Genomic DNA, 15,082 nt, shown 5'->3' with positions numbered 1-15,082 from the left:
CCAAACATTGGAACAACCAGTCGCTATGACACACACTGACTATTAGGGAGCAGAGGCTCAATGCAGGCACTGCCCCCTAGTGGTCAGTGCACTCCCATAGGGAGAGTGCTGTTCAACCAGAAGCCCTGAATTGGGCTCATGGCTAGCAAGATCAGCAGTGGTGGCAGGTGCCTCTCCCACCTCTGCAGCAGTGCTAAGGATGTACGACTGCTGGCTTAAGCTCACTCCTGTGGGACATCCCCTGAGGGCTTCTCGACTGCAAGAGGACACAGGCCAGGCTGAGGGACCCCAACAAGTGCACAAATTTCATGCACCAGGCCTCTAGCATGTGTGTGCGTGTGTGTGTGTGTGTGTGTGTGTGTATGTAAGAAAGAAGGAAAGAGAGAGAAACATCCATGTGAGAGCAGAACATCGGCCACCCCTGCACAACCCTTACTGGGGATTGAGCCCATAACCTGGGCATGTGCCCTGATTGGGAACTGAACACATGCCCAGGTTATGGGCTCAAAACCAGCAATCTTTTGATGCATGGGACTATGTCCAACCAACTGAGCCACTTGGCCTTGGCCTACTCCTGTATTTTTTAATTAGGAACAAAAATTATTTTCCTCTTCAAACCTGAAGAGATGTAAAATATAGGCTATACTCCCTTTCTCCAAACACCCAAATACCACCCACAGTGGAAGAAACATCTCCAATAAAATAATGAAGATGACATGCTAAAGAACAGAGAGGTGGCATTCCACATGTACACCTACCCTTACAGATGGTTACATGAGTAAAGCAATTCTGTTACCTAGTTGGATTTCTGTAACTTGCAACCAAAAATTTAAAGATGTATTTAATGAAATTCTTAAGAAAAATAAGTAAAAAAACAAAACAAAACTATTAATTATTGATTAGCTCTTTAGTAAATAAATTAGCCCTTAAGTAGTAATACAATGAAATAAAAATCTGAAATCCAAAAAGAACATAATTAACACAGAAATAAATTCTACCTATTTTTAACATATAGCACTTATTTAACAGCAGATCTACTACAAAGAATCCTGATTCAAATACATGTGAATGTACTAAATATATTCTAAAAGGCTTATCTATTCTGATTGCTGAATCTTGATCATTTAGCACATATACACAATCTAATCCATTAACCAAGAGTAAAGCTAAAAGGTGACTTTTTTTGTGTGTCAGACACCCTACAGTCATTCCTAAGAAAGATGTCACTATAAACAAGATACTGAAAATAGCCAATTCTTTTGCCACTCCCAAGCACAGACCATTACTAACCTCCTTCCCCAGGGCAATTGACTATTCATGTCTCTCACTTAAACAGGTTTCAGAAGAGAATCATGGCACATCTCACCTCTAGGTTACAAAATTTCCTTAAAAGCTTCTTATGAAGGACTTACAGCAAAATTCTTCTTGACAGTCTGAATGAATTAGAACTACTTAGAGGCTTAACCTGTTTCTCCACCAATTCCTCTCAAGGGATTTTTCCAGTGTCATAGCCAATCTAATTTGGTAAAACAAAGGTATGAAACTTTCACCTACTGTGGAAGAGAAAATCCAAATACAGTCCACCTAGCCCGGCTGGTGTGACTTAGTGGTTGAATGTCGACCTATGAACCAGGAGATCACAGTTCAATTCCCAGCCAGGGCACATGCCTAGGTTGCAGGCTCAATCCCCAGTAGGAGGCATGCAAGAGGCAGCTGATCAATGAGTCTCTAAATCATTGATGTTTCTGTTTCTCTTCCTCTCTCTTCTTCTCTGAAATCAATTTATATATGTGTGTGTGTGTGTGTCTCCTATATAATAAGAGGCTAATATGCAAATCGTCCCCTCAATCGGGAGTTCTACCAGAAGTTCGACCAGGGGGCGGGGCCGGCCAGCCAACCTCCCACATCCCCTCCCCTCAGCCAGCCCAGCCCAATTGACCTCAATCAGGGTGGGCCAACTAGACCCCACCCATGCACGAATTCATGCACTGGGCCTCTAGTATATATTCAATATATACTATATATATTCAAAATGTGGCAGAATGGGCTAAGATAGAGGCTAAAGGCTAGGCTGTGAACTTCTCTTGCTTGACAAAGGTACTTCCAAAATTATTTTCTTTATCAATTTATGGAAAAAACAAAGCCCTGAAGTAAAATTCCTTCAAAGATATTGTGGAAGTATAAATCTCCTTTAAGTTCTCTTTCATGCATATTTCATTCTTTAAAATATGATTCATTAGCTATCTCCCTCTGAAGCTAAAACACCTCTCACTACTATTCCAACATGATTTTAGTACTAATTTCTTACTACTGTTCCAAAGGCAGACAATACATAAATAATAATCGTCTACCATTTCAAACACTGGAATTAGGAAGAGAACCAACCAGGCTTTACCTGCAAAGAACCATGAACCCCAAGAGGGCAGTTGGTAATGTGCTATGTGAATCACAGAATTCAGAGAGAACAAAAGAGAGTGCTTTGCAATCTTGGCAGAAATGGCCATTAGCTCGGGCTTTTCTTACCAGCATGTCGGTGGCACTGAGATAGTGCTTGCTGGCCATGCACTGTTCCAGCTTCTGAGGCACTTGCTTGATATTCTCAATTTCATCCAGCAGGTTCAAGACATGCTTATGTTCAATTCCTTCGATCCACAGTTTCCGGAGCTCATCTCGTTTGCAGTGCAGCAGCATCTTGCATGAAAGCAGATTTTCTTTGACCTACAATTAAAAGATTCAACCTTGGGTCAGTCCAAAGTCTTGCCAGTCTAAACCCATATCTGTAGTGTTTTTCTTGGTACAATAAGTATCAATTCCTCACTCACACACTCACTTACTCCCCTTGACTGCTCTGCTTGAAAGTTTTTAATTCTGTTTCTGACACTGAATCTGTTGGGTACATCTCCACCTCTAGATAGTGACATTTGAGTTTTCACCAAAGAAACTGGCCAAGTGTCATTCAATAAGCCTCATAACATGCTCTAAGCTTCATTGTGCCTCCCTCTTACATATAAATAATTATCCATGGATCACCACACAGTCAGAGAAAGTCTACAACATGGAAAGATGGGAATCAAAAGAGACAAAAAAAAAAAGTACTAGAGGGAAGGAAGAAGGGAACAAACTATTCAGAAAACAAGTTTTTTAAACTATAATTAATATTCTTAGGAAAAACAAGAGAAGATATTATATCAAAGAACAGAATGAAAAATAATTTTCAAAATTAAAAACATGATAGAAAAAATCCAATACAAACATTAAAAGATGCCCCTGAATAAATATCAAAGGAATAAAGCATTAGGAAGGAAGGAAGGAAGGAAGGAAGGAAGGAAGGAAGGAAGGAAGGAAGGAAGGAAGGAAGGAAGGAAGAAAGAAGATATAGGTAAAAAGAAAATGAAAGGATTGATCTAAGAAATCTAGTACTTGTCAAAGTGAAGTTGATAGGGGTGGAATGAAAAAAATGAAGCAGAGAGGATCCAAGATGGCTGTGCCCAGGTGAAAACCTAGCCGCAACCACACACAACAATTTCAATAAAATACAACTAAAATATAAAACGGACATTGCCCAGAACTACAGGAAGGTTGACTGACTGGAAATTCTACAGCGAGAAGCAAGGAGAAAACCAGAAGGAGGCGCGGAGGAGCTGGAATAGCCCAAGGTATGGAGACGCGGTGCGCGGAGAGGACGGAGCCAGAGAAGAGGGGGAGGCCGAGTGCCTGTCAGGTGTTCTCTAGCGGAAAGGAGATAAAACTCCGACTGTGCTGGGCCCCCGACTGCTCTGAACCCCAGTTCTAGGCCAGACCCCGGGGACTCAGGCTCAGCCATAGGGAGCCGGGCTGTAAGGCGGAACCCCAGGGAGAGGCGAAAGGAGGTCCTGGAAGCGCGCACACTGCGTGCAGAGAAGGGCCGGTCGGCTGTGCCGCGAGATTGCCCTGACGAGAAGGAGACTGGGGCTCCAGACTGCTGTGAACGCCACCTCCAACTCCACTTCCAACTGAACTGAACCCCAATACTGGGCTCATTGTGGGAGAGCGTAGACTGTTTGGCAGCAGGCGAAAATCGAGGGCACCTTTCTCTCAGAGGCGACGGCAGCGAGCACTGAAGGACCCGCATAGGGCGGGGCTGACGGAAGCCAAAGCTGCAGGCCCCACCCTGAAACCCCGTCCCATCTGTAACTGCGAAATGCGACAATAAAATAGATCACAAACAAAAGAAATGGAGGACAAAAAGCGTCTGGATATAGAGTTCAAATCTACACTTACAAGGTTTTTCAAGAATTTCCTAGAAAAGATGGATAAGACCTATGAGGATATGAAAAGAGATCAACTAGAATTAATAAGGAGTCATCAAGAAATGATAAAGGATCAACAAGAAATAAAAAATACATTCTCTGAAATAAAAAATATTATACAGAGTCCTAAAAACAGAATGGAAGATCGCAAGAATCAAGTCAAAGATTTGGAACATACAGAGCCAGAAGACACTCCTCCACAGAAGCTAGAAGGCAAGAGAATCCAGAAAATTGAAGATAATGTAAGAAACCTCTGGGACAACTTCAAGCGAACCAACATCAGAATTGTGGGGGTCCCAGAAGATGAGAGAGAGCAAGATATGGAAAACATACTGAAAGAAATAGTGACAGAAAACTCCCCCCACCTGGTGAAAGAATTAGACTTACAAGTCCAGGAAGCGCACAGAACTCCAAACAAAAGGAATCCAAAAAAGACCACACCAAGACACATCATACTTAAAATTCCAAGAGCAAAAGACAAAGAGAGAATATTAAAAGAAGCAAGAGCAAAGAAGGTAGTTACCTATAAAGGAGCACCCATATGATTGTCAGCTGACTTCTCAACAGAAACCATGCAGGCCAGAAGGGAATGGCAAGAAATATTCAAGGTGATGAATAGTAAGAACCTACAGCCAAAGATAATCTATCCAGCAAAGCTATCACTCAGAATTGAAGGTCAGATAAAGAGCTTCACTAATAAAAAAAAGCTAAAGGAGTTCATCACCACCAAACCAGAATTATATGAATTGCTGAAGGGGGTTCTTTCAGAAGAGAAAGTAAACAAAGATAAAAATTATTAACAACAAATACGTAACTATCAACAAGTGAATCTAAAAACCAAGGGAATTAAAAAAAAATCTGATGAACAATAGTAACTGTTGAATATAATAGAATCAGAGGTATGGAAGGGGAGTGAACTGATGATTCTTGGGGAAAAGGGGAGAGGGGGCCGTGGGAAGAGACTGAACATAAACTGTGCACCTATGGATGAGGACAATGGGGGGTGGGGAAAGGGCAGAGGGTGGGGTGGGAATCTGGTGGAGGAGAGCAATGGTGGGGGTAAAAAAAGGAACATTTGTAATAATATGAACAATAAAAACTTATTTAAAAAAATAAATTTAAAAAAAATAAAATAAAAATAAAAGCAAAAAAAAAAAATGAAGCAAAAAAGTACCAATAAAATAAAAGATCCAGACCCAGCCTGTGTGGCTCAGTGGCTGAGCCAGGAAGTGACAGTTTGATTCCCAGTCAGGGCACATGTCTGGGTTGTGGGCTCGAACCCAGTGTGGGGCAAGCAGGTAGTAGTTAATCAATGATTCTCTCTCATCACTGGTGTTTCTATCTTTCTCTCCCTCTCCCACTCTCCCTTCCTCTCTGAAATCAATAAAAATATATTTTAAAAAATAATAATAAAAGACCAAAAGAATGGGTTTTCAGATTGAAAGTTACACATAGTGTTCAAGACAATGAAGTAAAAGCAAGACCCAAGCTAGGGCACATTATTATGGCAAAAATGATAAGGAGATAATTTTGTACAAGAATTTAAAGGGATGGAGTGTGGGGAGGGGAAACAGAACTCATACAAATGACTGTGAATCAGAATGCATATCAGGATTCAAGTTGTCACACAATAAACCTTATGTGCACCTATCTCACCAAGCTGGTGAAGAATGTGCTCCATCAATACAAGAGAAAAAAGGAAGAAACTAAGATCCAGTGAGGGGGCTAGGGCTGATCCAATGTAGATGAAAAGCAATGGGATTATTCAACCACTGACTCCAAGAAAAACAACAACAAAATTACACAAGCAAATATAGTATGCTGGATGGCCTAGACATAAATATTCATGTAGTTATAAATGAATAGGCACTATTTAACCAAAAACTAGGATACAAGTATATAGAGAGGTTGAGGAAAGAAGATGTGGTGGATGGGGGAAAGAGTGGGAGGAGCACTATGTCCTCATCTTCCACAGCTGGAAGTTCATATGTAATATCTTCAACAGAAAAAGAGTATAAACATATTACTTAGAAATAAAGAAATTGAAATATCTGAAGAAAAAAACTAAGAGTAAAAGTCAGTGCCTCCAGTGTTGGAATTGGGACTAGGATAGGATGAGGTAAGAGGAGTGCTGGTTTTGATTGGCATTCCTGATTTTATTTGATTTTTTTAAGGCCATTCTCAGATCCTCTTGGAGTTCTTGATCTTTGGGTTAAGAACTCTAGCTATTAAATCTATCATATTTTAAAATCTTAGTGAAAATCTATTAGAATTTGATTTCTGATATTGTACTCCTATCACCTTGGCTCTATAAATCACACCTCTTTCCTCTGTAATTGTTACTATGGAAACAATTAAAACTAAAATTTATATTATACAACACCCAACTAGGCTCTTGATCAAAAGAAACTGATAGAGTGTCAATAAACCTTTTGACTTTTCTATTTGGGAAAAAAACCATTTCCAGCATTTCACACTAGGATGTACACAATGTAATCAGCCACTTACTGTTGCTTACTGCATGAAGGAGAGATGGAAAGGCAGGTAGCGCTGGGGGAGGGCGACAGAAGGCATCAGACTGTGCAGAAAATGAGCATCACCAGAAGTATCCCCTAACCTGAGCTGGTTACTCAAAGCTGCAGACATAAGAAGCTCTAAGACTTTTCATGCTCAATGCCCTGAGGCTTCAGGTTTTTTATTACAAAGTCACAGTTATGAAGACATGGTATTTTAAAAGTTGGGGGATGGGGGCAATACCAGTCAGCAATAAAAGGGAAGAATTATGAATCTCAAAAACATTATGCTGAGCAAAAGAAGCTGTGTGCAAAAGGGTACACACTGTATGAACTTCTAGAAAAGGCCAGAACAACTTATAGTGATTTTAAATCAGTAGCTGCTTGAAACAGGATTGGGGGCATTGCTGTGACTGACTGCAAAGAGGCAGCTGGGAACTGGGGTGATGATACACAAAACTCATTGAACTGTAGTCTAAAAATATTGCACTTCATTGTATGAAAATTATAGCTCAATAAATATGATTTTTTAAAACAGAAAGGGGAGAAACAGGGCTGTGTCCAAAAATCAATAAGATCTAAATATAAGGAGCAAATTATAAACATTTATCTCAATTGCCTATTTTACTTTTATATCAGCACTTGAAATCTATCAGGACAATTAAAATTTGAAAATTATGTTATGAATATTTTCCTTAAATAAATCCATGAAGAGTCAAGCTTTTCAAATCATGACATCAAAACCCAAGCAGAAATTCTTCCGCAAACATAGGTTTCTTTTGCTTCCAGAGAATTCAAGTAACTTCACAATTGCTCCTCAACACCTGTTCAGCAATAGCAAGAATTTCAGTTTTAATATACAAGAACTGCAAGTCACTCTAATTAGAAACTACTAGAAAAATAGAAACTAAGGAAAACAGGGCCCAGGAGGTTATAGGAACAATGTAAGAGATGATACACACGGCTGAGTAGTTTGAGATTTTTGCAAACCTGCCTTGGGAAAGAGAGGGAGGAGGAAAACTGAGCCTCTCAATAATGCTGTGGTAGCATTTGAGAGAGGAGTGGCAGACGTCTACTAATATAAGAACCGCTGAGGGATATAGGCATGGCGTGGTGGGGCGGGGGGAGAGATGGTGAAAAGCCACCACTTTTAAAACCTTAAATCATTAAAAGCATTGAACGTGGATCAAGAATGAAGAGGGAAATGCTTCTGAAGGTGCATATTATCTATTATAAGCACAGCAAACATGCAAGCACCTCGCTGAAACTATAAACTAGAAATCTCCTAAAGCTCCCCAACATGGAAGGGCTGGTAGGCAAAAATTAATATAGCAAACTATTCTTAATTTTAAAAGTAAAAAAAAAAAAAAAAATTAAGTTGTCTTCTTTTTTGATAGTAAAAATAAATGTACATATTAGTATTTTCATGGGTATTTTCCTGATGTAAGTGTCCAGCCCACTTTTTCCAAAATCCTATAGACATCGGGCCCATGGGCCATATAAGGCCCAAGAAATTATTTAGTTGGCCCTCCCAAGGCATTAAGGGTGAGTTAATTAAATTTTTGACCAAATATATCAGGCTACTTTTTAAATTACCATTTTGTATGCCCCGATAATGATGTTATAAATATCCAAGTGGCAGAATAAAGGTTCCTCACCCTTGCTATACTAGTAGAAAGTATAGAAAGTACCCACCCCTGCCATGGAAAGTGCGTGGAAAGAATGAACTTCATAAACATTGCTTACTATTCTCTTTAAGAGTCCTTTATAACTACAGAGCACTTTAAGATTACCTTCAAACTCATTCCCATGCTTTTGTTCTCTTACTTTTTCAGCTACCATTCTAAGGTCTTAAATTCTCTGAGAGGCTCCACTCTACCTTTCTAAGGGCAACACTTAGCTCTTCAGTTGCAGAGTCTGGGTAGGATACGCAAATACAGATACTATTCAACTTAACAGAAATGTTTCCTCCTAGTTCTTGCGACTGCATCAATGCACTACAGATTACAGATTAGATCTTAAACTATAGCATCTCACTGTTGCCCACTGCTTAACATGTCCACCTCTAGGCTTTTTTCCCTTTCTCATACAGCAGCAAGGATTTTCCATCTTATATTAGGGTTGTATATATATTGCTACCAAAGCCATGTTGCTCTACTGTGACTTTAGTTATTCCTCAGTCTAATTCTACCTTTCAATGTATACTTTCATAAAAAAGCCACAAAATTATTTAGTTAAATGTCAATGAATGAATGTTGCATTATCCGATGATTAAGCCCTAACAACTTCACTTGAATAATCACGTATAGTTATTTCCAATTACAAACAAGAAAGATGAGCTGAGAGCTTGATCTAACAGGAACAAGGCAGCCAAAACTGGGATGAACTGAAGTGTTTGTGCACATGTCACAACAGAGACAAGCATCTGTGTTTTCCGTCAGCTTACCTGCTCCTGCGATAAGCACTGAATGGACTACTTATTATCTTTAAAGAAATCTAATATCATCTTCTCCACCTAGTACACCAAGGAGGAAATACTAAAATGCCAACAATCATCCCTCTCTGGTCCCAGCCCTCAACTTGTATCTACCATATTCATCCATTTGGGTGTTATTGCAAAATGTCAGACATGAGAAACTGGTAGAACCTATGGTCCCTGACGTTTTCTAATGCAATAACATCTCATTTTGGACAGTTTTACCATATATTCAACTGTAACGGGATTGCCCAAGTATTTTGTTTATTATCCACATTTCTTGTCCTAACCAATCATACATTGTATTCTATTTGGACATTTTTTAAAAATCTAGAATAAAATTCCAAAAGGACTTGACTGATATAAAAAATAAAAAAATAAAAAAATAAAAAGACTATCTGGGAAGACAGTCAAATCTGTCAGCTCATGTCATCCTCCAAGACACAGATTCTACCAATCCAACATAAATCGGTACATGAAACTACTATCAAAATTGGAAAGTAAACAGCTCTGTGTCCTCAAGCTTTTAAAGGTAACAAGACATGGCTATGAACATCTTCGCCTGACTTGGTCCCCACTCAAAGCTATTCTCAGTATAACAGTGGCCTTTTAAAAATAGTCAATATCATGTCATTGCTATACTCAAAATCTTACAACAGTTTCCCAGCACATTCAAAGTTAAAACCGAGGTCCTCATAGGGACCAAGGTGATGCATGACCAGGCCCATCCACACCCCTCCACCAGCTCTTATCTCTCTCCAGCCCCACTGACCTCCTCACTGCTTTCCCAAAATTCCAGTCATGATCCTCCTTCGGGAAACTTTTCTATCTGCCACTCCTTCTTCCGGTGGTGCTTTCTTGTCTCTCTCACCTGAGCAGGGGAAGCTCAGATGGAAGCCTTCTCCAACCAACCTATTTAAAACAGCAGCTCCCTGTTCTCCCTCCCTTGTCATTTTTTGGCACATCACTTCTTAATATCTGTTTTACCATATTTTATTTATTTATTAATTTACAGTCTTCTCCCCTGACTAGAATGCGAACTCCAGGAGGACAGGATTTTTATCTGTTTTATTCACTTCTTCCCGAGCCCAGAGTAATGCTCAGCACAAAACAGACATTTAATATACGGAAGCAATGTTGTTAAATAGCATCATTTGTTTGTTTTCCTCTCATTAGCATGTAAGCTCCATGAGGACAGGGACTGGTGTTTTCCACTGTTAGAACCCCAGGACCTAAAACAGAACCAGACATGACAGACTGTCAAATCTCAAAGGGAAGGGGGGAACAAAACGGGGTAGGTGGCGGAATAGGTTAATCAAAGAATTTATATGCACATATGCATAACCATGGATACAGATAATAGTGCAGTGAAGGCCTGGAGGTAGGGGGAGAGCAGGTATAGGGTAGAGGGGGAGTCAATGGTGGGCTGGGAGAGGTAAATGGAGGAAAAATGAGACATATGTAATACTTTCGACAATAAAGATTTTTTTTTTTTTTAAAGGACAACTCTTTAAATGAAAAAAAAAATGGCAGGGAAAGATTGGTGAGGAAATATCAATGTTTCCATGGTGATAAGAAATGCACTTTCACAGTACAAAACTGTCAGATTATAAAATGAAAATAAGTTCACTTTCATTTTTCCCCAACATGTTTCTTCTCCCATTTATCAATTATTAAAGACTTTCTGAAAAGAGCTTTAGCCCTTTCTTGCTCTTTCCAGTATTGAGGCTAATTCATAACACAGAATTATGTGACTTTCTTTTTCTTGACAACTGATATAATAAACACAACGTTCTCTTGGTTTTCTTTTGCCTCAAACTCCATCATACTTAAAAAAAAAGAGGATGGCCGGTATGGGTCAGTTGGTTGGGCATCATCCCATGTAACAAAAGGTTGCCTACTTGATATTATTGGGTCAAAATGGACTACAGTTTATTTTAAATCTAGAGGAACTGATCTATACCTTTGCCTAGTTTCACAGATAAATCCATAGGATGAACTCACTGCTTGTAAGGCCAAGACTTACAATATTCCTTTCGAAAATACCCAGTTAATTTTAAAACATAAAGAGGTCATCATATTGCTTCAAAGGGCTTACTGATTCGGCAACTGTACTCTCAGAGGCTGAAACATACAAACAGCAGTCTTAGAAGAACATTCTATGAATCTACTTAGGTACAAAAGCATGATATAAGGTCTAGAAGACAGGGAAGAAAACATGTGAGAATGCCACGAGCTCAGCTACAATTGAGCAGGTAGAGTCCAGAGAGTCCCTATCTCAATCAAATAGCACGGAGCAGTACATTTGAAATGGTCTGCTCAGCCCTCAGCCCACAGAAGTGCTTAGAGGCAGCCGCCAACTATGGAAGAGACCTCGCCTGCGCTCCAGACCTCTCACACCCACATCAAACAGAAGAGAGCTACCTCCCTGAATGCTGGAGTTCTGGCAAAGAGCTAATTTTTAAAATACCTGGAAACCAGCACCAAGGGCTCAGAGTCAGGGAGACTCAAATTCTAGATTTGTTGAAACAGGAATATACACCACCATGCCTAGCAAGGAATCAGTGCTCAATAAGAGGTAGAAATGATTATCCATCAATGAGTACTACAAAGAGGTATTAAAGGAGAGACCCTTCAAATACAAAACCAAAAACCACATAACTATAATGTGACAATACACATTTAGTTATCAGTGTACCCCTTAGCCAAATATAAAATTACCCCTTATGAACCCACTCTATCCCTTAGTTACTAGAGACATGGTACCCAGGAACCCCAAAAAGCTTTCCATGCACCTACCACAAAAGGAAGGAGTTAGGGAAGGAGAGGTGGAAGAAAGATGAAAAGGGGCAGAAAGAGGGAAGAGAGAAGGAGGGGATGAAAACAAAGGGGAGAAAAAGAATGAAAGAAAGATGGGGGGAAACCTCCAGAATATGAAAAGAAAATTACAAAGCAGAAATTAATACATACTTGTCACAACTGAGAATTATATTCAAGAATTTTGGTATTCATAAATATTTCATTATACGCTTAAATAATTTATGTTAGATTTTCTTCACAAACATGACAAAGAATGTACAATGACTGCAGAGAAATCATAACCAACTTTAAATTAGATGACATACTCATAGGTAAAATTAAAAAAAAAAGTCAACTGCTCAACTGCTACAACAACACACACACATACACACACATACACACACACACACACACTTACACACACACTCAGTGTGTGATATGAGCACAGTAAATACATTTGATACTCTGTTATGGGAGCCTCAAATATTAAAAGGCCCTAGACTCTTAAAACAGCTCTCCTCTTTGGTTTGGATTCTGTTCAGTCTTCCTCAAGTTGTGGCCATCACCTATGTCATTTCACAGTGAGAAGTAATGATAGGAGCCAAGGATAAGACATAGGAGAAGGAAGAAGAGAATCCCAGATGTCCTCTATGATGACCCTGAGGCTTTCCAGCATATGCATTTTGTAACTCCTGAAAGCACCCTTAGGAATCACTCATTAAGGCCATGGGCCACTCCACAGCTCCTCTCCCTCAGCTATAACACCAGACAAAAGGAAAGGAGGCTAACCTGCTTTATTTTATTTCGGGAGTTGGTGATGCGCTCTGTGATGCTCTGGTACGTGCGGATGGCTGTCGTCAGTTCTGTATAGTGCTGCACAATCAATTCATCCAGGTCACGATCACATTTCTCATAGGCTTCTTCAAGGCGACCCTTCTCATTTTCTCTGTCTTCAACATCATCACTGGTAGACAGGGTTCTGATAAAGACAGAGAATATATCAAGCCGAGTCAAACTTAGAGCAAAAAGGAAAAAAGTGCAGCATAGGAAATATAGTTAATAATATTGTAATAACCAGGTATGGTGCAGGTGGATACTGGAAATATTGGGGAAACACTGTGTAAAGTATATGATTGTCAAACCACTTATGTTGTTAGCCTACCACAAAATAATATTGCATATAAATTGTAATTGGAAGAAAAAATAAATACCAATTAGTCAATAAGCTAGCTCATACATCCCACTAACTAGGCAATGAAACAATTTATTAAAAGAAAATAGGAAACCACCTACTTAGTGAATTCCAATGCCCCCATCTAAATGGATTTGCTGGTTGCCTATCCAAGGAGCCTTCCGTTCAGTTTTTCCTTGGCATGCCAACTGCAATTGGATAATAGGCAGCATGAACTCTGCAAGACCCTGGGCAAATCTTGATTTATTTGAGTTTATCCTGGTAATTCCATTTCCCTTACCAGTGACAAGTCTAGCCACTGAGACTAAGGATTTCTAGGTAAAGTTTTACTTGAAAGTAAGATTAATAGGAAGCAGGCCCCTTTTCCCAACACAGAATAATCTGATAAAAGCTGAGATACTCAAATAATTCAGCCATCTCACAACCATGGACAGGAAAGCTCAGAGAAATGCCAAGCCACTGCTATGATGTCATTTTGCCACCAAAGCAGACAACCCTGCAGCTGCCTGACCTCAGGACTTCTTGCTAGGGAAGATGCTAATTATCTTGTTTAGGTCACTTTCAGCTGGTCGTCTTTTACATATAGCTGAAAGTGTCTTAACTGGTAAATTTATTCATACACTGAGGAGCCACTTTCCAAATAGCTTTTCTTTAATCCTCATCCAAGGATGTTTTTATTGACTTTAGAGACAGAGAAAGGGGGAGGGACGGAGGGAGGGAAGAAGGGAAGGAGGGAAAGAGGGAGGGAGGAACATAAATGGGCTGCCTCCTATACCCACCCTGAGCAGGGATCAAAAACCCACACCTGGGCATATGCTCTGACAGGGAAATGAACTTGCAACCCTTTGGTGCATGAGACAATGCTCCAACCAACTAATCCACACCAGCAAGAGCACAAATAGCTTATTTAAATGACCTCAATTTGGTATAGAGCCCCCAGTGGCCTAGAAATCCTATCTAATAAAAGAGTAATATGTAAATTGACCATCATTCCAACACACAAGATGGCTGCCCCATGTGGTCAAAGATGGCTGCCCCCATGTAGACCACAAGATGGCCAGCAGGGGAGGGCAGTTGGGAGTGACCAGGCCTGCAAGAGAGAGCACTTGTGGGCGATCAGGCCAGCAGGGGAGGGCATTTGGGAGTGACCAGGCTGAGGAGTGGAAAATAACTGACCTTGCCTGGAGGGTAGAAAGTTGCTACTCCCTCCCCCTCCTGGACCTGAAGGCCAAATCAACAGTCTGGGTTAGTCAAGGCTAAGATAGCAGAGCAAACCAAGAAGGGAGATTAGGCCATCTGGCCGATGCATGCAACCACAAGGTTAAGCAATATAGAAACTAATCAGCTTCAGCCCCGTGGACCTCCACCCCCCTTGTTTGGAATGTGCTTGTTTGAAGAGTGCTTAAAAGGAGACTGCTTTGTAACGGCTGCTGCTGCTCCTGGTTCGCGCCGTTGCCGCGGCGGCAGCCCAGATTCGAATCTGCAATAAAGTTTGTTGACTCCGCAATTGGCTAGTTGGAGTTATTTCCCGGGTAGGGGTCTCTGCCTCTTGGGTGGTCTCGTCTCCATTCAACATTTTGGGGGCTCGTCCGGGATGAGAGACCCCCAGACGGGCAGACACCCCATTCTCGTCATCCGGATTACTTGAACGGAGCCGGTAAGTAGAGGCCTCATTTGTTCCTTGTGTTTCTTGTTCTTGGTTGCTCGCGAGCGCTTGGGATCTGAGAACGGCGGGACGCTGCCAGGAGTTCTCAGATCCGGCCGGAGTGGGGGACACCCCACCTGCGGTCTTGGTTTCTTGATGTTTGAGTGG

The 15,082-nt window shown here is 40.6% G+C and overlaps 1 protein-coding gene across 2 annotated transcripts in view; it reads right to left on the bottom strand.

Moving 5' to 3' along the window:
* The window catches only part of EXOC4 (exocyst complex component 4), a 674,653-nt gene that overhangs the window by 640,567 nt on the left and 19,004 nt on the right, over positions 1-15,082 (bottom strand). For both annotated transcript variants that reach the window (XM_036427305.2, XM_036427297.2), the window contains exons 2-3: positions 12,867-13,056; positions 2,524-2,718 (exon numbers count right to left, since the gene is read on the bottom strand). In XM_036427305.2, coding sequence (XP_036283198.1) covers positions 2,524-2,718; positions 12,867-13,056 — 385 coding nt within the window. The remainder of the gene's footprint in view (positions 1-2,523; positions 2,719-12,866; positions 13,057-15,082) is intronic.

Source organism: Pipistrellus kuhlii, unplaced genomic scaffold (genome assembly GCF_014108245.1).
Source record: "Pipistrellus kuhlii isolate mPipKuh1 unplaced genomic scaffold, mPipKuh1.p scaffold_m20_p_10, whole genome shotgun sequence".
Lineage (NCBI taxonomy): Eukaryota > Metazoa > Chordata > Mammalia > Chiroptera > Vespertilionidae > Pipistrellus > Pipistrellus kuhlii.
The sequence above is the reverse complement of the archived record's forward strand: the minus strand, read 5'-3'. Positions and strand labels throughout refer to the sequence as shown.